At 35.5% G+C, this 25230-nt stretch overlaps 2 protein-coding genes across 3 annotated transcripts; both read right to left on the bottom strand.

Moving 5' to 3' along the window:
* Positions 1 to 118: 118 nt before the first annotated feature.
* On the bottom strand, positions 119 to 8907 carry LOC104223215 (fatty acid amide hydrolase-like). 2 transcript variants are annotated; one of them, XM_009774596.2, is made up of 21 exons: positions 8602 to 8907; positions 8407 to 8493; positions 8202 to 8311; positions 8029 to 8089; positions 6952 to 7142; positions 6742 to 6871; positions 6534 to 6611; positions 6315 to 6462; positions 5915 to 6027; positions 5742 to 5817; positions 4531 to 4602; positions 3588 to 3639; positions 2874 to 2954; positions 2717 to 2800; positions 2440 to 2543; positions 2224 to 2316; positions 1568 to 1636; positions 1081 to 1145; positions 874 to 935; positions 478 to 573; positions 119 to 381 (listed from the first exon to the last, which is right to left on the bottom strand). In XM_009774596.2, exons 2-21 carry the CDS (start codon positions 8483 to 8485, stop codon positions 319 to 321), a joined length of 1827 nt encoding a protein of 608 aa, XP_009772898.1. In that variant the 5' UTR covers positions 8486 to 8493; positions 8602 to 8907; the 3' UTR covers positions 119 to 318. The 2 variants fall into 2 exon arrangements, with proteins under 2 accessions (XP_009772898.1, XP_009772899.1); XM_009774597.2 differs by having other exon boundaries at positions 8407 to 8487; positions 8602 to 8690.
* Positions 8908 to 10842: 1935 nt separating this feature from the next.
* Positions 10843 to 20301, bottom strand: LOC104223214 (fatty acid amide hydrolase-like). Its single transcript, XM_009774592.2, has 21 exons — positions 19943 to 20301; positions 19734 to 19838; positions 19346 to 19455; positions 19174 to 19234; positions 18572 to 18762; positions 18368 to 18497; positions 18197 to 18274; positions 17977 to 18124; positions 17532 to 17644; positions 17365 to 17440; positions 16228 to 16299; positions 15380 to 15431; positions 14668 to 14748; positions 14503 to 14586; positions 14209 to 14312; positions 13962 to 14054; positions 13223 to 13291; positions 12642 to 12706; positions 12117 to 12178; positions 11230 to 11325; positions 10843 to 11099 (listed from the first exon to the last, which is right to left on the bottom strand). Exons 2-21 carry the CDS (start codon positions 19810 to 19812, stop codon positions 11031 to 11033), a joined length of 1833 nt encoding a protein of 610 aa, XP_009772894.1. The 5' UTR covers positions 19813 to 19838; positions 19943 to 20301; the 3' UTR covers positions 10843 to 11030.
* Between the last annotated feature and the right edge of the window lie 4929 nt (positions 20302 to 25230).

The raw sequence follows: 25230 nt of genomic DNA, 5'->3' as shown, positions 1-25230 counted from the left end.
TTTCTACATGATGCCTGACTCTGGTTCTTTCAGACTATTGCCCAGGTATTTAAGTACATACTAGCCAAAACTTGCTGAAGAGGAACACCACGAAAAAGAAGGGGGAGGTGGCCGTTACTTCTGCTGGAGAAATATCAGCATTATTTCATTATGTGGTACCTCAAACTCGGTATAGTCAGTTTCAAGATCATTTGGAAAAAGACAAAAGTTTCAAGTTCATTGTTTCTGTAAATCACCAAAAGCCCGATAAATAAATCCACGCCTTCATGACTCGTGTTACCATTATAGCCTGAGCTTCCAACGCCATGAGCTTGATTTCTAGTTCCCTTTCAAAATGTCATAAAATTGCAGTGGTTTCTTCTTGGGCTCGGCACAAGTTTCCTGAAAAAGAGGAAGTAAAATACGTTGGTACTGAAGTCATTTCTGCTTAGGAATCACTGTTCCAAGCTTTGAATGATCATGATCGCTCTCAATTACCTCAATGGCAGCAGCCAAGCGCAAAATGGAAGCTTCACACCAGGGTCGGCCAATGAGTTGGATACCTATGGGAAGCCCTTGCTTGTCATAACCAACCTGAGCATGCAACTCGTTATGAGATGGTGATTATCATCATTGTTATAACAGGTGAAACTAGGCTCACCTCATTCTGAACGGGATAAACAAATCCTACATTATGGATTGATATGCTTCGGGAGGATAAAGCATTTTTTGGGGATAAGTGGAGAGAATAAAGCCAATTTTGAACCATTTTTTTCTATTTTCACACAAACCCCTCCCGTAAACCAATGAAACAATCCATGAGGTTCAAGAGAGTACCATCCCTGAATGACCATTGGTCAACTAACCACCCTGGATAGAGGAGAAATAACTTACAGGGACAGAAACTGCAGGAAGTCCGAGAAGATTTGCTGCTATAATAAACCGCATAAGATTTCCTGAAAAAAGAATACATAAATATGAATCTAACCTGAAACTGCAATACAGTAAGCTGTCCAAGAAAATAGTAGATAAACAGCAGGACAATTTCTACTAGCTCTATAGTTGATAATATCTTGAAACAGATCGAGTGTAGGAAAAAACCTGAAACTTGCAAATCAGTCTCCCCAACATTAAGAGCACTTGGTGGAATTCTGGGCGCTGTCATGCTGAAAAAGAAGTTCCACAGATGGTTTTAGGAATATACAGAACTATGAACTGCCTATGCACACAATCTCAGGATGTCATATATCAAAATTGACATGAATCAATGAACCAATCTCCTTCCTACACATCCTTGACTTGCCGTATAATGTTTTAGGCATCTAGGTGACCAAGTCAATCACGTGCCCGCTTCATTGCTAAGAATATTATCTCAGGCACAGAAGTCCCACCAACCAAAAGAAGTGGAAAAAACAAAAACCGTGCATGACAAAACAAACAGGGAAATTAGTTGAAAAGCTAGGGATGAGTGATTAAATGCGTGCACATGAAAAGGTGGGAAAATACGTTCATTTACTGGAATACTATTAGCCTTGGTGAAAGATGTGAAAGATAATTCTGCAAATTTTGGAGGCTTCTCTTGACCTACCCGGTTGTAGGTGTCACAATGATATCCACCTTCTTGAAAATCTCCATATGGAAATACATTATCCTCCGCCTGCAACAACCCAGAGAAGAGTTATGTCTGAATCATATTATTTGTACTTCTCAAAGATTGCATTTCTTCTTACATCTGTTAGAAAATAGAAATGCATATGATATTAATTGAAAGGGTTAGTAGTACAGAGTATATGCGCAAGCAAAGCATAAAAGATCAGACATAACTAGTGAACAGTATGTTAGAGAAAGACAGACATAACATGTGAACAGTATAGAAATTAGAAGATATTTGGCCTAAGCAGTCAACATTTTCCCAATTCATCATCCCATCATGATGATTGTATGAAACATTTACTTTCAGGATATTAAATACTCCATCATATGTCTTACCAATCATATACTTGGTTTGGAGTGTATCTGACTTCTTTGAGCAAAATCCTTGTTTAGGTTTCCAAAGTTATCAACTTAAAAGTTTTGGCAAATAACAAAGTGCAAAATCCAACAGTAAGCTACAAGTAATGACATTTTCGGTAATTTCAGATGCCACAGTATTCTAGACCATGACACAGTTCGATTCTGAAATAAATTCATGACTAGAGGTTTATATTGATTTCGTTAGCTAGCTTGAAAAAGAAAATATCTCACCTAAGTCGCTGAGCAGCAACATAATCTGCTGCTGTAAATGAACGGAAAAGTGCCAGATTGGTGCGAGTATCATATGTCAATCGTGGTCCTTTCCTGGAGACAAAGGGAAGAAAACAGATAATTAAGATAATATCAGGAAACAATTTTAGGAATAAGACATCGAGATCTAGTAAGAAGCAATGTGATGTATAAAATGTCCAAAGCTAGAGTGTGTACCCATCTTCACAGTCTGGATTCATGCTGCATAAACATTCAGACCCGATAGAAACAATATGAGCTGCCCGCATCTCATGCAACTCTGGTATAACAATCTCTACCGTCTTCAACCATGAGATAAAGAAAAATATCAGAAATATTTTACAAACATGTAGAAAATAGTTACTTACAATACTGATGCTAATGGTTCCGGCAATCCTAAACCAAAAGCTAGCAAATATACGTGCCAAAGTCCCAGATAAAGCTATGAAGAATGGAATAATAGAAGTAGACTTACTTTGCATCCATGCTTTTCAGATAGTCGACTAAGAACATTCTCACACTTGTCAGAAATATCAACTGAGAATACATCATTAAACCACTGCAAGAGTAGGTTGCTATGAGTTTATCAAAGAGATAACCAAAAAAAATTCAGTAAAAAAAAGTATACTCACCTCTGTATATTTTCCAAGGCGCAGTGATTCCAAAGATTGTGAGCTATGTTGTGAAGATAAATCAGGTACACAAGGGAGGGTCTGAAAGAAATAGAGAGAGATGATTAAATTAAAGAAACAGAACTTCTGATCCACAGTGATGTCCAAACTCAATTAGATAAAATCTAAAATCTTCTTGCGAGATATAAACTAAGAACACAGCTCCTAGATGTTTTCAATGAAAAGGTAAAGGTTTTATTGAAAAGTACCAAGGAGGTACACAAAAGAGTACATCAGAGAAGGAAGAAAGATACTTTCCTTCTATATGTCAAAGGAATACAATAAGTCTATCAGAGAATCTATGTCAGTTACAGTATTCCTCTACTCCATAGATAAAGACTTCTCAAACATCTGCATTTTACAACTGATATACTATCCTTCCCCTCGAGCCAAATATTCCAGAAAATGCACACAGGAAATAGCATTCCAGAACTGCCTGTTGCCAGTGAAAGAGGATTGCCCAATCCATCTTCTTAAAGCTTTATTAATGCAACCTGGCATGGTCCATAGATGTTCTAAGCCTGTATGTGATGTTTCAGGTTATCCTGTCTACTGGAAAGGTACTTTAAGAAGTAATACAATAAAGAAAAAAGACGAAAGCAGAATGGCCAAGCAAAATACAGAGTTTAAGAATAAAGAAGATAATTAAGCATTCTTTAATGATTCACTGATTACCGGTCTCAAAGAGATTTTATCAACAGGAGAGGATCCCAAAATTGCTGCATACCTGATAAGTAATGGATAAGATCAAATCACTGCAATTTCCTAGAATATTCGATTCTAATTTTATCTAAAACAAAAGTGAGATCAATAAATCTAGTAAATCAAGTACTTGTACAGTGAAAAATGAAAACTACATCAACAAGTCCAGGAAGACTCAACTTGACAAGTTCTCTGGCATACTTGACAAAAACACAACACCAGACTAAAATATCTAAATCTTCCTACTTTCTTTGAATCTATAGGAAAAGGAGTTAGTTTTTCCTATCTTCTTTTGATAATTCAGCTGTGTTTATGAATGCACTTAAAGGAGTCATTTACATCCTAATGGTAGTGTAAAGTGCGTCTTCTTTTTCGCCTGACAAGTTAGATTGCTCCAGGGGCAAGAGCACCAATCACAGCGTTGGGATTGGGAGTTCGAGTCATCAAGGAAATGAAGTGGAAAAGAGCCACGTTGACTTCTGAGCAGGGGATTGGGGAGCGGGTTTTACCTTATCAAACCTTATGACTGTTTTCTTTTCTTTCCCATTTCCTCAGTGTGTGTATGTATGCTGTGCGCTGCACAAATTAAGATTTCTATGATGAAATTGTAGTAGTTTGTTAACAGTCAATTGCTTTAGTTGGAGAAACTCTTAAAGCTGTGTAGCATTACCCCATCTGTACTTTGAATTTTCAACTTACATACTCCTTAAAGCTCTTATCTTTCTCATTTCCTTGCCTCAATATAAAGATTCATTTAGTTTGTCCTTTACCATCACGCTTAGTAGATGGGGCAAGCAGATTTGTAGGCCAGCTAATTTCAACACAAATTTCATTTATTTGGCAGTCCAAATAATAAGCAGATAACTACAGTTAAAGATTAAGCATATTTCCATTATTCAAACTTATGACGGCTTACACAAGTATGGTGTCCTCAACTGTTGCAGTGATTGGTCCGATTACTTCCACTGTTCCAGCACCACACAGTGACCTGGATAAATAAAAGAGTACTACAGTGAATCTGCCCCATCCTGGAAAGACACTTTTCTCCCTTTACATGTAAAAGAAACCACTAAGAACACCATAAAGACATGAAGGAATGTCTATGCGCCCAAAACTGACTTATAATAAGGTACAAGAGATAACAGGTTTGATTTCATTAAAACTACTAAGCATAAGTGGAAATCACTAATCAGTTCACCAGAGTCAGCTGCAAGTGGATACTTTCTTTCTTTCTTTCTTTTTTCTTCTGTTTTTAATGATACAAAAAGTAGTTATTAGTGGAGATTCCAAGTTATGAAAAATCACAACGGATTTGTTGTGTCATTGTTAATCGCTTGGAGTGTTGATTCCTTTTCTGATATGTTTGGAGGCTTTTTTCCGAACTCAAATTGTGCATTAAGCCCTATAAGCACCAAAATCAGTCGCAACTTATGGAACTTCACTGAGTTCAGTTAAGTTCTTTAAAAACTAAGCACCCCAACAGGAATTCTTGCAATCAGCCAGCAGTAATTTCAAGCTCCATATCAATATTTTCTTTGCATGTTTACACTAATAAAAAGTATGCAGATATCTAAAGTTTCATATTCAGTTCTTTACCCTGATAATTAAAGTTTCATAAATCATTCTTGATAAATAAAGTTTCATATTCCATTCTTTTACATAGGCAAGCAACCTATGAGATGTTACATCAAAGAATGTTCTTAAAAGGTATCCTTACTGGAATTATAAAGATTTGAATTGATATTAATGTAGCAAGACAGAAAGCAGCATAACATATGATCATAACACCATCATTTGATCAGATGATCATAATACCATCTTTCAAGATACTGGAATAGTGTTATTGTGAAAAAGCATGACCTCTTAACTCATACAACGATCTGGAGAAATAATCAATCCAATTGAGAAGGTCTATATCACTACATCTAGAAGGTCGAAGTAGGTCTTAAACAAATGTCTAAACATGCATATATGAACCACATGCTCCTAAATGAAGATACAGACGTAAATGCAAGAGAAAATGATGGTTGACAAAAGAGAAAAAGGAATAATGGCTATACAGTTAGAAGATCTGTTAGGGAGAAAAGCAGATCATAAGACACATGTACAACTGTGTGACAAGCTCACCCTTCCATGTCAATTCGACCATATGTTGACTTCAAGCCCACAACACCACAAAGGGAAGAAGGAATTCGAATTGAACCTGTCCTTACACATTAAATCAAGCATCAATAAACATACTGGTTTTATGAAGATTGAATATGTGGATTCTTGAGTGTGACATGGTGTAGGTGTACAACCTCCTCCGTCCGTCCCCAAAGCAGCGGAACACAGTCCTGAAGCCACAATAGCTGCAGGGCCTGAAGAAGACCCTCCTGTATACCTATCGGGATCATGTGGGTTTCTTGTAGTCCTGTCACAAAGATATTTTTAACTCAGGAATGTTATAGGGTAGAGAAGACTATGTTCACAACAATTAATGTACAGCTCTTGAGTTTCCCACCTCAGGATATACTGCAAAAGAAGTCTATGAAGCTGGTGTTACATTTAAAAAAGAAAGGAAATGTCTGAGGACTGCCTTAGAAAGGGTCAGATGCAATTCAACATTTCGCGTACACAAAGACTTTCTACAAAAAGAGCATATAATGAACACCGAGAACAATTTAACTTTGTCATTTGTAGCTTCTAGGCAACACATACCCATAGTTTGCGTTATTTCCAGTAGTACCCATGCCCAACTCATGCATGTTTGCCTTTCCAACCAAAATTGCACCGCAACTTCGTAATCTCGACACAGAAACAGCATCCTTCTTTACCTCACGAACCTCATGCATCCATGTTGTTGCTCCTGTTTGCATCAAGTATATAACTAAATCTGGCAATAGGGCTTGGTCAGCAGATGAAAACTAAAATACATACCCTTCGAAGGGTGAGGATAGCAATCAATATCATCCTTGATTGCCATGAAAATCCCATCCAAGATTGACAGTGGATTCCCTGCTTATTTGCCAGTCAGAAAAGTATTATTCTGACAAAGCATAGATTGCAAGTATATAAATTATGGAGTATTATTCACTTACAGTTCGACGATGTATACAGCGCTAGAAACATGTAAATATTGAAATACCTTGTTCAAATCTTTGTGTAGAAGCAGCAGCTTGCTTTCTCACTTCGTCTGGGTCAAAAGAAATTAACAGTGGTGCTGGGGGCTTCTTATTGTTGAACTCCTCAATGGCTGAGATGAAGCGCTCTGCAACCTGTAACACAGGGAATAACCTCTTTAATCCTAGAGACTATACGAAAGAAACAAAACCAAGCAACCACAGAAGTGCCTTGCCATAGATGGAGTAGTAAACTTAGATCTGTATGCATATGCATAATCACGAATCTTCCAATAGCGGAATGATGCAGTTGAATCACCGCTCCAATTGCTAGATGGATCATATTCTGGAAGACACTTTAAGGCTAGCTCAACTCGCTCTTCAGGCTTTCCGTCTTCTACCAGGCCGACAACAGCAAGTTCTGGCTCTAAAGTCAGGAAATACAAACTGAATTAGTGCCAAGTATACAGCACTTCTGTATCATGGCTAGGTCACCATGGACATTTGATGAAAGGTCCCACATTTTTATCTTACTATATGTGTGTGCACACGCGCATGTGTTTGTATGCACATATACATCTTCTGCATCCATGTTGATGTCATCAATTTTAACAAGTTTTATCATCACCGATATGATTATGGAAGATCTCACTATTTTGTTACTGATGCACTGCCTTACAACTGGAGTAGCCCCAACTTCCACGATTAGGAAGAAGGAAATGCAAATGTTCAACAAGATCACACAATTTTAACAAGTTTTATAATAACCAATATGATTAGGGAAGTTCTCATTATTTTGTTACTGCTGCACAGCCCCAACTTCCACGATTAGGAAGAAGGAAATGCAAATGTTCAACAAGATCACACAATTTTAACAAGTTTTATAATAACCAATATGATTAGGGAAGTTCTCATTATTTTGTTACTGCTGCACTGCCTTACAGTTACAGTTTTATAACAGCGGTGTCCTGACCAACTTGCGCATACCTACTAAGCCACCATGTAATTGCTACATCCTATTAGCACAGGAAAATTCACATAATGTCACATTTGTTTCTTGAAGAGAACATTTTACAACTAAAAAAAGGAAACAACAAAAAACACATTGACCGTTTAAATTATGTCTCGTTCCTTTTGGTCCTTTTAATGATTACTTGTAAAGCAGCTCATTTACGTGAAAACCGGAGTCTAAGTCCACCAATGTCGAGTGAGGATAAAGAACTGTTTTTCTATTTCATTTCTAAGTTCTAACAGAAATATCCAAATTCAAATAGATAGAGAGACAGAATGGACATCTTAGAGAAAGAGTGAACCTTGAGGAGGAAATTCGGGTTTAAACATAGGATTCTCCGGTATGACGGTGTATCTCAACTTCTGTCAATCATGAATACATATATTCTTCAGTCTTTAGTTAAGCATTTCATGTATACTCACAATAGTAAGTATATAAATAATGCACATAAATACAACAAATTACGAATTAAACCTCATCAAATTTGTTTTCATTCTTGAGGTGATTCATCATCAAAGATCCAATACCCGGTGCTTCAACCAGCTTCAAGAAAAACTTGAACCAGACACCAGTCAAATGTGGAGCTGCACAAAAAATTTTTAAAAAAAGTTGCACATTTAAATACTAAAAACAATAGAAAACGCAATCAAATACTAGTATTAGTATAATATCATTAAACCTTGAATATTTTCCGGTATGTACTTCACCGCCGTCAAGTCAACATCACTCGCCGGTAACATCACTTGTTTCTTCCCCATTTCTAAATCTAACAAAAATTCACCACATTCATCACTTAGAAAATAAAAAAGAGAAAATCAAAATTCAAAAAGCTTAAATCTTTACGGAAGTTTCTAGAATTGATCAATTTTCACACCTCGCAGACGTCGGAATTCACAAAGCTTAAAATAAATGCAATCAGCAAGTATGAAAGCTCGTTACCGGCCGGTGAGCAGTGGTTAATAATGAAGTGCGCAGTGAGCGCACGTTTAATTGTATTGGTTAAGAACTAGAGTACTACTTTAGATTGGTTCAAAGAAAATTGGTGAGAACAACAAACACAGAGGCGTAGGATAGTAGAAATATACTCCTATAGGATTGGATTATCCAATTGTGAATTTCAAAGAGTTCCGTAAGAATCTCAAAACGCGGGCGCGGATGTTTAACGATGACATGGACGATCATTTCTATGATATTGATATGCTTCTGTTTTTATTGGTTTGACTTTTACTAAGGGGCCATTTGGTTCGGGATTAGTATTTGATTTGATTAAAAATTATATTATTTTTATATCAAAATCTTGAAATAATATATTATTTCATGTAAAGTTTGACCAGTTGAGCTACTTTAGGTGAGTTACATTGAATTGAATTACATTACTCACGTCAAAATGGGTAGGAGGTTACTTTACCCCTCTAGGCTCTTGATTCAAACGGTACTTCCATTAATAGACCTACCCAAGTGCTATTGGCATTCGATTGGCACCAACTAATTTGGTTGGCAATTAAAGCGGATTAAAGTCCATATTTTTTCTTGAAAAGTATTACGCCGCTCATGTTTACTTATCCATATATATATATATATATATACTCCCTCCGTTCAATTTTACTTGTCCAGTAAATTAAAATAGAGTTTCACTTTTACTTGTCACTTTTAGCATATCAAGTGTAACAATTCGGCCGGTCGTTTCGTGAATTATAGCCATATTTCCCCCATTTCTGCTTCTTATGTGTTTTTCAGCTATATTTCATTGTACCGTGACTTAGTCCGTCCCATAGCAACTATTAAGTTGCGTATTTGACCGAAAACTATATGATACTTATGTGTTTTAGAAAGAGTTTCTATAAATTGGGCTGAATGTCATATTTAGGCCTCGTGCCAAATGGTCTTTTCTTATTATTCTCTCGCTGTTTTGATTTAAGATCTATAACTCAGTCTTTATTACTCCGTCTTGATGCATAAAATGATATTTTGGGCTGAGCACCCTGCCCTTTTTACTGATAGCCCGAGTGGCTTGAGAGGTTTATGACTGAGTGAGGCCGAGGGCCTGAAATTGTAAGGATATTGAGAGTATATCACGTGAGTTGTCCGTGCAAATTCTGATATTGATACTATAGCTCGTGAGTTGTCCATGTGAATTATAGCGCTTGGGCTGTAGGAACCCCTCCGGAGTCTGTACACCCCCAGTGAGTGGGGTACCCTGAGTGATGTTGCCCGAGGGGTTGTTCGTGATTCATGTTTTGCCCGGGGGCTATTTATGTTTTCATCATTTTTACTCACTGTTTCATCATTTTGTTGGAAAAATTGTTGAAAGATGTTTTAGACAGTTTTATTGAAACTGGATTTTTAAACGAATAAATTTACTCACATACTGATTTGAAAGCATGTTGTACTTACTGAAATTTCATGATTTAAGCTTTATGTGTTTCCTACTGCTCAGTCTTTATTTACCTTTCTTACTTACTGAGTTAGCATACTCACATTACTCCATGCACCTTGTGTGCAAATCCAGGGGTTGCTGGACGTGCTAGCGAGTGTTGATTTTCATCTGTCGCGGATATTTTGGAGTTGGCAAGGTAGCTGCATGGCAATCACAGCCTTGCCCTTCTCCCTCCTATCTTCCTTTAGACATTATGATTTATTTTCCAGACTGTATTAGTCTTTGTTGCATCAGACAGTTCCTAGTAGATGCTCATAACTTGTGACGCCCTGATACCGGACTTTTCATTCCGCACTTTGTTATTCAGAATTATCTCATGAAGTTTTATTAATTAAATAGCTTAAAGAAAATCTTTGTTTTGAAATGTCGAGTTGTTTTGATAAGTGAATCGGCTTGCCTAGTTCCACGTTATGCGCCATCACGACATGGTAAATTTGGGTCGTGACATCAAGAGAAGATAATTCTTTTTTCTTATTATACCCAAAGTATTAATTACTCATTTCAAATCATTTTTACCAATCTATTAAAAATATGCATCAATTTTCCTATTCTTTTTCCAAAGTAGAGTGATATAGCTTGACTAGGAGTACAAACTTTGACAGCTCCCCTGCGAAACTAAGGTCAATTGGAAATATCATTTCCACATTAGAGGAAGGATACTTTTCTGCAGTCACTAGGAGATGTAACTAGGGACCTCATGAGAGAATGCCCCTAGTTTAGCATATGAGCAAGACTTTTTGGCAAGAAAAGTTATACAGTAGGATCAATACAATTACAGCAAATGAACCACTTCTAAAAGTTACGTGAGTTCTGAAATCACCAATGCATGAGAGCCATCATCAATATGTAAATTGAGAACGTAAACTTCACAACTGGTTCCCTTTCAAAATATCATAAAACTGCACCGGCTTCTTCTTTGGCCCTGCACAAGTTTCCTGAAAAGTAACATATCGACTATTACAATCCCAAACATATATCTACGTACCAAGTGGCATTGAGGTCTATATGGTGTCATCTGTTTCAAGAAAATGGTCCGTGACTCGTTTTGCTGGAAGGTAGCCATACCTCTATGGCAGCCGCCAAGCGCAAAATGGATGCTTCGCACCATGGACGCCCAATGAGCTGCATACCTATAGGAAGTCCTTGCTTGTCATAGCCAACCTGAGCATACAAGATTCCAACAAAAATATGAAACAGTTGGGAGATATTATTGACACCGCATTGTCTAGTAGTTTCCACAAGGTGAATGATTTAATATAAATTAATCTCCTCAGGTATTACCAAGTACCATGGGTTCAGCATAAAACATCAGAACGATTTCAACAATTGTGTTTACAGTTTGAGTTTTGGAAAAATGCTAAATGTAAGAGCTCTTCGAATGCAATTTTTATTTCCAGTTTAAAATTAGCATTCTTTCACGACATAAAACAAATCCAAATTCTGCATTGGTTTGCACTTCATCCATTGACTAGGTGTAGGCTAGTAACTCCTAATCTGTCCTACATCAGAAAGGTTTGCTTGGCAGGATTCCACACTAAACAAGATTACCTATGTAGAACTGCACTACGCCACCTTAAAACCAGAAACAGAGCCATTTGATATATGTCATGTTTCAACTTCACTAGGACTTGTGACATGAGTCCTTTCACTATAAAAGAAAAGAATTTAATTGTTAATTCATCTTTATGATGTTAACAATCTCTAAGGATATGTTTCTACCATTTAATTGATTTTAATATAGGGGTTCACACACTTTTTCATTTGTGGTATCCATTAAACCAAGTAAACTAAGAGCAGATAATACTGTAATTTTTAAATGTAAAGGGTATCCAGACTGGGTATGAAATTTAGTATGCGTCAGACAATGTACTTTCTATCCCATCAAGTTAATTTTCCGGAATCTTTAGTTAGTCTAAATTTTCAAGTACATAGGAGAAAGATGCTATGCTTACAGGCACAGAAATTGCAGGAAAGCCCAAAAGATTTCCTGCTAATACGAACCGCATAAGATTTCCTGGAAGAGAGTGTGAGAACAAAAACCAACATAAGATTGTAAAGTAGTACTCCTATCCAAACTGATTTAAGAAGGATAATGCTTAAGAAATTAGCAGCTAACTATACTTTAAAAAATTCACACAAGTACCACAGTTAAGAATATCTTAGAAAGAGGATCATCCTTCTTAAATCAGTACATGCAACGACACGAGAAATTATTCCAGTTGTAAGATTACATCACTTCCAACCAAAAGGTTTAGAGTTCGAACCAGCAAGGGAAAAGTGGGATAAACCATTGTTGTCCAGGGGAGGGAGGGGAGGTTTGGGGGTCTGGAGTTTACCACGTCAGAAGAGAAAAAAATAGTGTGCCACCACCCTATAGCTTTAATAGATCAATCTATTCAGACTCAGTTAGACACCAAGCAGTTGATAGCATCTCTCCAAAAAATGCATGAACCAGTGCATCATAACGAAATATATACCTGAAACGCTCAAATTGGTCTCTCCAACTTTAAGAGCAGTTGGTGATATTATGGGTGCTGTCATGCTGAAGAATTGGGAAAACAATTGTTAGTTAAAGATGGTTTCACATATATTCATATTCCAGCAGCAACAAATAATTAACAGGCATGCTGATTTTCACATATATGTATATTGGTCGAAGATATTAACTTTTATGAGTATACAAAACATTTTAGAGGTTTGATCTAGATTTGACATCAACAAAGTAATCAATCTCCAACTATCACCTTCTTACTGTTCCAGTGAAAACAAAATCTTATTCATGCTTCATCACTGACCAAATTCAATAATTTAATTGGAATGGTGAGGGAAGTAGCGGTATTCACGAGTATATATCCTTCCTCCAGATAACAAAAAAAGAAAAAAAGAAAAACATCGGGGAAACTAAAATAAGCGCTTGCAGATTAGGTGCATGCACATAAAGAGGGATGTGTAATATTTTTACAGATGGCATTTAGATGAATAATAGCAGTGCTTTAACCAAGAAAGTGATAAAAAAACTTATGCACTATCACCCAAAGACAGGAATGTGAATACATACCCAGTAGTAGGTGTCACAATGATATCCACCTTCTTGAAAATTTCCATGTGGTAATACATTAACCTTCGCCTGAATAATTAGAGAGATTATATCCAATAACTTATAGTACTAAAAAACTTTTCATATTGCCTATATCAGAAGCGAATGCACTTCTACCCTAATTGCTAGTTGAATAAAATACCAGAATTATAGGACTGCATGCTTTCATTAGTATAAGAAACAAGAGGATAAACAAGATCAGAGAGCACTAGCAACCAAAAATTGTAGCGCATACATGTGTAGGGCTTTTCTTTTTCTAATTCTTATCCTACCTATGTTCTTTTGAGAAGAAATAAAACCTATTTAGATGATTTAGCACATAGTATTAAGCCCAGACTGAGTGGGGAAAAAAGAAGAAGACTAATTGTCACTTTCTTACATAAAAGAGATTTCAATATTTCTTGAGCAAATTTATGAGTAGCAACCAAACTATGGATCGAAAAAAGGTACACCCAAAAGATTTAATTTCATTCTCACCAGATACAAGCAGGCAAAGGTGATGAGGATGATGTTGTGTCATTGACAAGATTTTTCTCTTTATTTACGCAACGGCTTACCAAAAGTACAGAATACCATTGGCTTAGACTTCCAAAACAAGTAATAATGATCAAACTACGCACATCTTAGTTCAAATATCCTTTTATATGCCACTATATTTGCAAAGCAGATCAAATTCAGAATTTGATAAATTATGCCTCACCTAAGACACTGAGCAGCAACATAATCCGATGCTGTATATGTTCGAAAAAGTGCCAGATTTAACCGAGTATCATATGTTGATCTTGCTGATTTCCTGGAAATCAGGTCGAAAACAGATCATTCTACAAAAGCAAAGCTGCAAGGTGTTCATTAAGAAGAATATGAATAATATTATCATGTCATGTACTGGCCCAAACAAGCGAGCTCAAGCAAATGGAAGACCTGCTCAATAAGGTAATGAGACATACCCATCCTCAAAGTCAGGATTCAGCTCAGATAGTGCTTCAGAGCCAACAGAAACAATATGTGCAGTGCGCATCTCAGGCAACTCTGGTATTACAACCTCTATCGTCTTCAAATTAGGGGAAGAAAGGCAAAATAATTTAATAAAAATAGAAATGGTAACAAGATAGAAAGAAAGAAAATAGTTACTCACAAAACTGATGCTCATAAGACCCCTAACTCTAAGCAAGCAAGATGGCAGATGAACAATCACAATCCCTTGACAGAACCAAAGAACTGGAGATGGGCAATACACTTACTTCGCACCCATGTTTTTCCGATAGCTGATTAAGAATATCCTCACACTTATCAGATATTTCAGTTGAGAAAACATCATTGAACCACTGCAGGAGGAAGTCAAGAAACTATTGAACTGTTACAAGAAAGTTACATTTCAGACGCTTCTCAACCAGAATAGCAATTACCTCAGTATACTTCCCCAGGCGCAGTGATCCTACAGCGTACCAGCTCTCACATGAAGTTAAATTTGGTAAACAAGGGAGAGCCTGAAACATAGTAAAGAAAGGACTTTAATGGAATAGGCACATGTACAACTCAGCTCTGAAACTCATAAGGTGAAAATTACTTTGTCAAAATGAAACATGACTCCAGAATAGTCCAAATAAGAAGTACAATGCTCCCTAGATGATCTAAACAAGAAAAGAAGTGTTACAAATCATCCTATTTCGTTGTACTTTTGAGAGCTGATGTTTAGGTCCTATTACATCAGCTAGAAGTTTCTTTCTTCAATATTGTGGTCCATGTAGACCAGGCTATTACAGGAGTTGCACAACTTCAGGATTTCTTTCTGCAGAATTCATCCAGAGGCCAGAAAAGACCGAGCCAATATCACTCGAGAAGCCTTTCTCTTAAGGTTTACATACTACCAGGGTTCCCAACACTAAGAAGTTGTATATCAACTCTTCTCGTGAGATTTCTTGTGGGTTTTTAAGATAATGGAGAAACTAAAGCGGATGGTCAATCAAATGCCTTTGGAGGAACATGCTTAGAAAACTCTATAAAATCACTTTGTGTTCTGTAACATTTTGAGGAAATAGAGGAATAAATGAAAAAAAGATGTATCATACTATATCAAGATTATGATGACGAGAATATGCAATATTCTTGGGTAATTACCGGTTTCAAAGAAACTCTCTCAGCAGGAGAGGATCCTAAAATTGCAGCATACCTGGTAGTAAGATACACAACTTAGATTTCTGGAAGTGTTGATCTTAAGCTCATTGAAGGCAAAAAGTAGAGCAACATACATAGCAAGTCATAAGAAATAAAACTAATTTCATCAAGGGTAAGTTTTTCGCGCAGCTAGCGTTCAAGAATTTGAGTTTAGTATCAGCAGTTTGGCTGCGTCATGCACAAGCACTAGGGGACAAAATATGGGAATCTCAAAACAGTTCAACGTTTATTTTTATTAGTCATTATCACTTATCAGTAACGTTTTGTCAAGCTTTGTTTTACAGTTCCATTTATATTAACTCGCACTATTCTTTCATATGAAGTTATGAACACACATAACTCCCAATTAGTTTGGGATTAAGGGGTTGTTGATTGATTGATTTATTAATGAACTCACATAATTGGAAGCAGGATTAAGACTTGTATATTTACTACTTTCAACTCTCAAAGTGTAAATAGAGCAGGAAACGCACTCTCCCCCATCCCCAAGATAAAGTGAAAAGAACCCTCTAATATTTTTGAAAAGAGTAGTTTAAGCAAAATAAAGCTGATATACGGAGAAATAGAGAGAGAAAGACGATTAAAACTTCTGCTGATAATAGCAATTTACGGGCATATAATATGAACTCAAGTACTTTGACGAGTCATTCTCACAAGCTATGTGATTGTACATTCTTCCTCAGTAGTGATGGTCCAGGCTGTCTTGCATTACACCCATTTATAGAACTACTAGCACTGCACTTAGAAGAATTAGGTACACTCTAGGACATTCAAACCCGTGAATTACTTACACCAGTATGGCATCCTCAACAGTTGCTGTGATAGAACCAACAATTGCCACTGTTCCACCACGATATAGCAATCTGACAAAAAAATTGATGAGATTAAGAAGCGACCTATTTAGGACTTACAAAGTAATGAGAAAATAACAATTCTGCACATAGCAGATTTACAATTAAGGTGACAAAAAACAATAAATTAGCACATATGGTCACTACAATTGGGAAAAACACTATAAAATTCATCTTTCCATAAAAGGAATTTCAGCAAAACTTTTTTTTTTAATTTACCTATATAGGGAAAACATCTCTTAATCTATGTGGAGCTGACGAGCATTTTACCATGAAAATTTATGATGGCATGAACATTTTATTCACCAACTCAGTAGTATGACCTGTTCTGAGCTTCAACTAAGACAAATACGAACCTCTAGTCACCTAACTTCTATTATAACCCTGAATTCAATTTTTTCAATCAAGAGAATATGTCAAGCACCATGCTTAAATATGTCAAGCTTACTAGTAAAAAAGAAAAATTGATAATGACTTCCTCTTATCCATTCTCTGCAATTTTGGTTTATGTCCGTTAACAAAGTAAACTATTTCTAAATATACTCATTCCGGTTTAATAGGTTGGAACAGAAGCTTATCCATGAAAGCACAATTTGTTTTTTACTATATACCTTGGTAAGCATTGTTTATACTTATGGTGACTCAGAACAGCTTAGACTGGAATGCACAACTTGCAGAACCCCAAAAGGGGAGACCAACACTAACGATTCAAACTCTGTCCTTTGTCACACAGAACAATGAACCTCGACCTAGAAATACATAGTTACTTGTGTGTTCATCTATGAACCAAGAAACTGAAAGAAGAGACGTGCATAAGCATAAAAGTACACGAAGATATTAGATGATGGAAGGTATATTTCAGGGTTCACTTCATGGTGTTACAGTATGATTCTTAGATTGGATGTGCACAATATACGAGCATAGAAACAGGGAAGATAAGATAGAAAGGAAATTAATAGCCACCCAACCCTAACCCCCCTTTCATGGCTTCACTGTAAGATGATCTTCAGGGGATGACCTGCTAATAGTCAGAATGCAGCTGTATAAATTTAGAACTCCGACATAATAGGAGCTCACCCTTTCATGTCAGTCCTTCCATATGTTGTCTTCAATCCCACCACACCACAAAGGGAAGAAGGAATCCGAATTGAACCTGTCCTTTTACATGAAAAATGAACTTTAGCTAACATAACATACAAAGATTTCATAAGATGATTCCTGAGCTACATGGTATCATAGACAACCTCCTCCATCTGTTCCCAGTGCAGCAGAACACAATCCAGAAGCTACAATAGCTGCAGAACCTGAGGAAGACCCGCCCGTGTACCTATCTGGAGCATGTGGATTTCTTGTTGTCCTGTCATATAAACAAATCCACTCATCCATACTGTTGTTTACAACAAAAGAAAAAACATTCCTAAACAGAGTGGAAAGTAAATAGTGTAATATTAGCAGAGATCACCTGCATAACAATAATTAAGTCAACACAATTCAAAAGGAAACAGTTCTATGGAATCTTTAGGGTTGCTCTTCATGGAAAAATTTCCCCAGATTTAGTACTTAATTTAATATTGACAAATGTGTGACTTAAGTTAATTAAATTTTTAGCGAGCTTTAGTATCACGGTTTACTTGGTATGAACTGCGAGCATTTCTTGTCTATTGTTTACGGCTTGTAAGTTAAACTCACCCAAAGTTCGCATTATTTCCAGTTGTTCCAAGGCCCAATTCATGCATATTTGTCTTCCCAACCAAAACTGCACCACAACTTCGTAATCTTGAGACGCAGACAGCATCCTTCTTCACTTCATGAACCTCGTGAAACCAAGTTGTTCCACCTGTTTGTCATTAAGTATGCAACTAGATCTGGCAAAGAACTATGCTTTGGTGACTAGAGCTAGAGTACATACCTTTTGATGGATGGGGACAGCAATCTATGTCATCCTTAACAGCCATAAAGATACCATCCAGGATTGATAATTCACTTCCTGCACAAACACAACAGCTAAGAAATGGAGTTGAATAAAGTCAAATGTAGATAGCTGGCATGACATGTTTTTGAAATACAATGACACGAATACCTTCTTTAAATCTTTGTGTGGAAGCAGCAGCTTGGCTTCTGACTTCACCAGGATCATAAGAAATCAGTAGCGGTGCCAGTGGATTCTTATTGTTAAACTCTTCTATAGCTGAGATGAAGTGCTCTGCTACCTATGACACAAATGTAAATATAATCTTATCCTAATAATACATCTATACTGAAAACAGGGAAAACAGTGACTTACCTGAGATGGAGTTGTAAGCTTCGACCTGTAAGCATATGCATAATCACGGATCTTCCAATAGCGGAATGGTGCACTTGAATCAGCAATCTGAATACAGCCTGGATTGTAATCTGGAAGACACTGCAAGGCTAACTCAACGCGTTCTTCAGGTTTTCCATCTTCTTCCAGGCAAACAACAGCAGGTTCTGACTCTAATTCACAAGCCATACAAAATGGATAGGTGACTCCAAGTGGCATTGGTTTTATCAAAAACAAAAATTCTAGTGTAGGACCCTATTATATGCTTTTGTCCTGTTATCTTCTTCGTTACTCCAGAGAGAAACGCCTACCACCAAATATTATCAACCCGCCTCTCCTCCACCCCTCTTCCAAATAGACGTCTCTTACAAGGAAGAAAAACAAAAGGTCCCAGAACAAAAGATAAGCCTATTTAAATAAGCATGTTGACCAAATCAAGCAGATTATTATGATGGTCCACTCGTAAGCCAAGGATAGATGAGGGTGCAAAAATTCACACTTTTGAGAAGATGAACAGGAGTGTAGACAATGTAGAGAGAAAAAGTTTCAAAATTACTGAAAAAAGAATGATAAAGGGAACTAACCTTGAGGAGGAAACTCAGGTTTAAACATGGGATCCTCTGGTATGACAGTATTCTTCAGCATCTGTCAATCATGAAAACTTGACCTTTTTAGCTATCTAGAATATGACATCACTTGACATGAATTTTCACAACAGAAAAAAGAAAATAAAACTGGATACATTAAGAATCATACCTCTGTTTTTCGGTTCTTGTTCTTCAAGAGAATCATGATAATTGAACCAATAATCGGTGCTTCAGCCAACATTACAAATAGCTTCAACCAAAATCCAGTCAGATGTGGACCTGCAAGTCCATAGCGTGCAAATTCACAGGATGTTTTTTCATCACCAGTAAGTGAAAAACTTGCAATAACAATACAGAGATTTGTGATAACAAGTACCCGTCCCCCTCTGTCCCAGAATGAACTTTAACAAACAATTTAAAATTTATTCTTCAGCCATTTTGATATGAGGAGAATTTCAACTTATGGTTTGTGTGTGTGTGTGTATTTCGGAATATCTAACTGTTGATTTTCTGTTTAAAAAAGTAAATTAATCAAGTAGGATTTACGGAAGGAGAACCTTGAATTCTTTGAGGCGTATACTTGACAGCCGTCATATCAACTTCACTCGCCGGCAACAACACTCTCTTCTCCCCCATTCTAACAAAAGGCAGTTGATTCAAACCTATTAAAATAACTAAACAATCACTTAATTTAAACTTTAAATTGAACAAATTCGCAATCTAAGAATCTTTCAAGTTCTGATATGCAACTCAAAAATTAACTTACTTTACAGAATTTGGACGTCTGAAAGTGAAGGTTTTCGCGAAGCGGTGAAGCTGTTAACAGACTGACACTGAATAAGCGATTTATTTGAAAGGGCCTTTTATACAGCGGTTGAAGGCTATCATGCGCCAGCAATGACGATAAAACTAGGCATTTTTATTTTCTTTCTGAAGCTAGTTTGTTGGGGAATGTGAAGTTGTGGAGAATTGAATTCCTTCTTGAGTTCGTGAGAACATGGCGCACCCCTGGCGTAGGATAGTATGTAATCATGACGTCGGCGATAACTAATTGCGTCATGTTCCTGCGTATTGCACTGTCTTTTCCCCGTTAAAGAATCCAGTCTACCGCTCGATTCCATGCGGCAGTTGGTAAGCAAGGGGGAACGATCTTTTAATGGAGCACGTGGCTTATATGACATTGGGGTTGGGCTGGGCCAGAAGAAATCAAGAAGCCCAGCAAGGATGATAAACATATAGGTTGTTCCTCGGTCGGTACGGTACGGTATTTAGATATTTCGGTTCGATATTTTTGGTATTCGATTTCGTAAAATGCTATACCAATACCGTACCTAATTAAATTCGGTATGATTCGAATTTTCTCCTTTCGGTTCGGTAACTTCGATTTATTCTATTTGAATACTAACTAGTGCTTAGAGTCATAGACGATGATATTCTTAATTAAAGTACTCAAAAGTACAAAATTAAAACGTTTATTGACAAAAATTTGTGTCCAAAACCAGCAAATACCAATCTAGAGAGAGAAAACTTAGATAAATGTCTTGTTACTTACTTAGAGTTAATTGATGAACTTAGAAAATAAAGGAGAGTAAAATTTTAGATTTCTTATATTTATGTTATAATTAATAAAATATGTATTGTGTAAATATAATATATATTTCAGTACGATATCAATATTTCGGTAAAATACCGAATACCATACCTAATACCAATTTTTTTAAAACTTAAACTAAATACTATATCGAATACCAAAATTTTCGATTTCGGTATGGTAATTCGATATTTACCAAAGTATGCACAACCCTATTTACATATGTATGTCTTACCACTTATGTTTGACCATGTTGTATTATATGGGGAATCTTACGGAAATGTCCCAAATAAGTTCTTACTTATCAACTTTTAACTATTAGTCACAGATTTATCAAAATTAACCAAGCACATACAAAAATTAAAAATTTAAATAAATAAAAATTATTTCTCTCCAAGAATCACACGCAAATATCTCCTTCCATAATTTTAAGCATGATCAGCAATATTAGATGCAACACGAAAAGGAAATTTCATGGATAAGGTAACAAACAAGGTGATGGAATACAAAAAAAATAAAAAATAATATATATATATATATATATATATATATATATATCCAATCAAAAGGGACATTTTTCAATGGGTATGGTTGAAATTCATTGAAAACTTATAGATTAGTCAATTACAAATTTTGAGGAAGATTAGAGGTGATTTAATATCAAAATTCGTGGTTAAAATCGAGTTCAAAAAATTCTTCTGCAACACATGTAGCGAGCATGTATCACATGTGATACACATATGATATATATGTGATACACATATTATCTTTTTCTATGTTCATCTTCTACTTTGAATTTCCAATTCAAACCACCTAAAAACTCTACCAAATCATCCCAAAACTGAGATTTAAACTCCTTTGATGTATCCATATATTCCAACAATACCCACTCAAAAGAAAATAAAAATTTGAACTTTTTTTTGCTACAAACAACTAGTTGGCTAATATTGATAATATTATATGAATTGATTAATTTTTATACTAACTTACTTATGAGTAGAGCCGTCAAAATGGGCTTGGCTCGTGAGGCTAGCCCAACCCAGCCCGCTACTTGTGTAGGGCTGGGTTGGGATTTTTTAGCCCTTTTAAAAGTGAGGCTTATAAGCCCGACCCAAATCAGCATGTTAGCCCTTGAGGCTTGATCTAGGCTGGGCCTGGGCTGGCCCATAGGCCCAAAATTGATTAAATTCAAATTTAAATATTTAAAAAAATTAAAACTAAAACAAATATTAACTATAATCTCTATTTTCCAAACTTAGATTGCTCATTTATCCTTCCATATCAACTAAAATTTATATTTTTAATATGCATGTAGTATGACAAGATTAGTTTTTCTTTTGCTTAATTAACAACGAACTAAGAAAGTTTTAAGTGGCTAATAATATTTTTTTTCAAAAGAAAATATTACTTTAAGTGGCCAATGATCAGTTTGGTTAATTTAATATATTATTAATTATTAAATTACTCTTCAGTATAGTAAAAGGTCAAGTTTTAATACCCAAAGAAAATTGACAACACTAACAAATTTCATGAATTTTAAAAAATTTATGGACTATAATGATGAAATCAATAAATAATGTTTAACCTAAAGTATAAAACCATAACATATAAACTTATTGAAGTAATTCTTGAACCTAAGAAAAGCGAAAGAAAAATACTAAAAAAATATTCATGTAACGTTAAAAAAAGAAGAGATAGCGATAAAGAGAATTTGCATTTCAATTACGAGATTCCTTGTCAAATATCAAGTACTCTAAATAAACAGAAGTCGTTCATATGATTAAGAGATTATGTCACGAAAAAATATTTAAAGATTTGAAGAAATATTTTTTCCTAAAAAAATTGAAGGGCTGGCCTGCCCTAGCCCGCGACCCACTTAGGGTTGGGCTGGGCTGACCATTTTAAGGCCCATATAGATGGAGGGCCAACCCGCACTAGCCCACCAAATTTAAAAGCCCGCGAAGCTTGGGTTGGGCTAGCCCGTTTTGACAGCTCTACTTATGGGATGACATAACTAATAATTTCCCCTCACAAAATAATTATCCAAAGTACCAAAAAATTAAGTATTTCAAATTATAAATGTTAGGCCCATGCTTGCACGAGCCATAACCGATCTAGTATGTTATAGAAAGAGATTTTTTCATTCCTACACACTATTGGAAACTTTATTACCCTAAATGTTCATGTTTAGTAAATTATCCTACCTACACAAGTTTTGTTTACAAAATATATACATTCCACCTTAAAAGGCACCTAATTCATTATTAGTGCCTTCAATTAAGAAATTTAGTTACACCCCTTTTCTTTTTTTTTCTCCTCTCTCCTCTCTTCTCTCCAGATTTTGTCTTTCTCCTTCATTTTCTCGAATTCCTACAATTCAAATTAAAAGTCAGATACTTCCATACAATACCAAACATATGCAAATAATTGCCACTCTTTTTAGCAGCAATCCACTAAGAAATGGACAAGATACCCATCAACAAGTATTTTAAACTCTATCTTGGCACACTAACTCTTTTTTAAACAGTTAATGATGATAGGTGTCACTTTCAGGTTAGAGTGGTTATTCACAATAAAACAATGATGCAGTAGCATAAAAAATTAAATCCTTAATTAGTTAGTCCAAAATTTAATTTATATTAAGTTCCTACGATAAACTAAGCTTCTTAACTTGGTTTGAGATTGGTACAATCAAAATGCTAACTAATAAAATAAAACTTTAATATATATTTCTTACTTTAGATCTGGAGTAGATATGGAGGACAAAGAGCCAATTTTGTTCACATTTTGATTAAAATTTTGTGGGTATGGGCAACTAGTTCACCTGTTGCGTTCAAAGGCGTGAGAAAGTCGCAGGAATCCCTAAAGCTGGAATTTTAACGTTTGCCAACTCTATAGGAACTAGTGGTATTATTCTTCATTCCTGATAACATGCGACGAAGATACCTTTGCCAAAGCCTCTCTCACCTCCCAGTTATATACAACTACAATATAATACCACTTAAATATAATTTTTTATATAAATTTTATACAATATGTCTTTTGTATATTTTATATCTAATTTATACATAGTAAAAATAAATTTCATACAACTAATTACATATTATACAATATATCTACAACTTTCACACATTATTTCTACTCAGTTAAATACAACTTAAATACAAATTTTATACAATATGTCTTTTGTATATTTTGTATCTGATTTATACATAGTAAAAATAAATGTCATACAACTAATTATATATTATACAACTTATCTACAATTTTCATACATTATTTCTACTAAGTTATATACAACTATAATATCATACAACTTAAATATAATTTTTATACAATATTGTTCAACTTTCATACAATAGTTAAATAGATAAAAGAAAAATATATAAACAACAGAATATTATTTTTCTACAGTTTTACTACAATTTCTGCAGTATAATGTATGTCATGTCTTCTTCTTCTTCGAGTTTTAATCTGAAATTCAGCCAAAACCAAGTCTAATCTTCACCAAATCTCCTCAAAATTGAGATATAAACTTCAAACCATATTCCCAATTATTTGCAACAACACCAAATCCAAACAAATAATGATTTTTGAAAATCCAAATTCGAATTCAAAGTTTCAAAGCTTTTTAATGGTTGTCAATGGTGGAATTGCTGCTCTCTTTTCCTTTGCTTTACATTACTGAAATTTGGGATTGAGACATAGAGAGAGACGTAGAGAGAATTCTCAATTCTTTGCAACAACATCTATTCCAAACAAACAATGTTTTTTGAAAACTCAAATTCGAATTCAAAGCTTCAAATTTTTTTAATGGTTGTCAATGGTGGAATTGCTGCTCTCTTGTGCAAGATACGTGGTAGGGGTGGGATATGGAAAGAGAAATGTGGGGAAGTGGAAGATATGTTAGAATAATTTTAGGACACTAAATATTATCATTAATTCACTTAAAATGTACATAAATGGTAATTGAGTATATAAAATATAATTATAATAAAACTTGAGTAGGGAGGGTAATATAATTTCATATAGCGCATAGGAATGTAAAAATTCCTTATAGAAGTGGCATCGCTTTTAGTTTTAACACTCCTATTTAAAGTATATCCATCTATAAAAGTTATTTAAAGTTTGTCCGTTTTGGCAAAGTATACATTGCTTCTTCCTCCTCCTCCTGCTACTTCAAAAATATTTTTTTTATAAAAAATAATTATTTAAGATTAATGAAAATATTATTGAAGAGGAGCATTGGCCTGACTGGTAAAGTTACTGGCATGTGATCAGGAGGTCACGTATTCGAGACGTGAAAACAGCCTCTTCAAAAATGCAGGGTAAGACTACGTAAAATAGACCCTTGTGGTCTAGCCCTTTTCTGGATCTCGCGCATAGCGGGAGCTTAGTGCACAGTGCACCAGACTGCCCTTTTGATGATAATGTTATCAAATTAGGAGCCCGTTTGGATTGAC

The sequence above is a fragment of the Nicotiana sylvestris genome, chromosome 1 (genome assembly GCF_000393655.2).
Source record: "Nicotiana sylvestris chromosome 1, ASM39365v2, whole genome shotgun sequence".
NCBI lineage: Eukaryota > Viridiplantae > Streptophyta > Magnoliopsida > Solanales > Solanaceae > Nicotiana > Nicotiana sylvestris.
This window is presented reverse-complemented; position numbering and strand designations above follow the sequence as displayed.

What these genes read in the sequence shown, in the direction of transcription:
- LOC104223215 (XM_009774596.2), bottom strand. Translation starts at nt 8,485, where the DNA reads ATGGGGAAGAAACAAGTGATGTTACCGGCGAGTGATGTTGACTTGACG. An exon ending in ATGAAAACAAATTTGATGAG is followed by an intron (nt 8,090 to 8,201) that starts GTTTAATTCGTA and finishes CATGATTGACAG; the next exon opens with AAGTTGAGATACACCGTCAT. An exon ending in CTATCCTCACCCTTCGAAGG is followed by an intron (nt 6,463 to 6,533) that starts GTATGTATTTTA and finishes TGATGCAAACAG; the next exon opens with GAGCAACAACATGGATGCAT.
- LOC104223214 (XM_009774592.2), bottom strand. Translation starts at nt 19,812, where the DNA reads ATGGGGGAGAAGAGAGTGTTGTTGCCGGCGAGTGAAGTTGATATGACG. An exon ending in AGCTTACAACTCCATCTCAG is followed by an intron (nt 18,498 to 18,571) that starts GTAAGTCACTGT and finishes TTTGTGTCATAG; the next exon opens with GTAGCAGAGCACTTCATCTC. An exon ending in GTTGAGGATGCCATACTGGT is followed by an intron (nt 15,432 to 16,227) that starts GTAAGTAATTCA and finishes TCTTACTACCAG; the next exon opens with GTATGCTGCAATTTTAGGAT.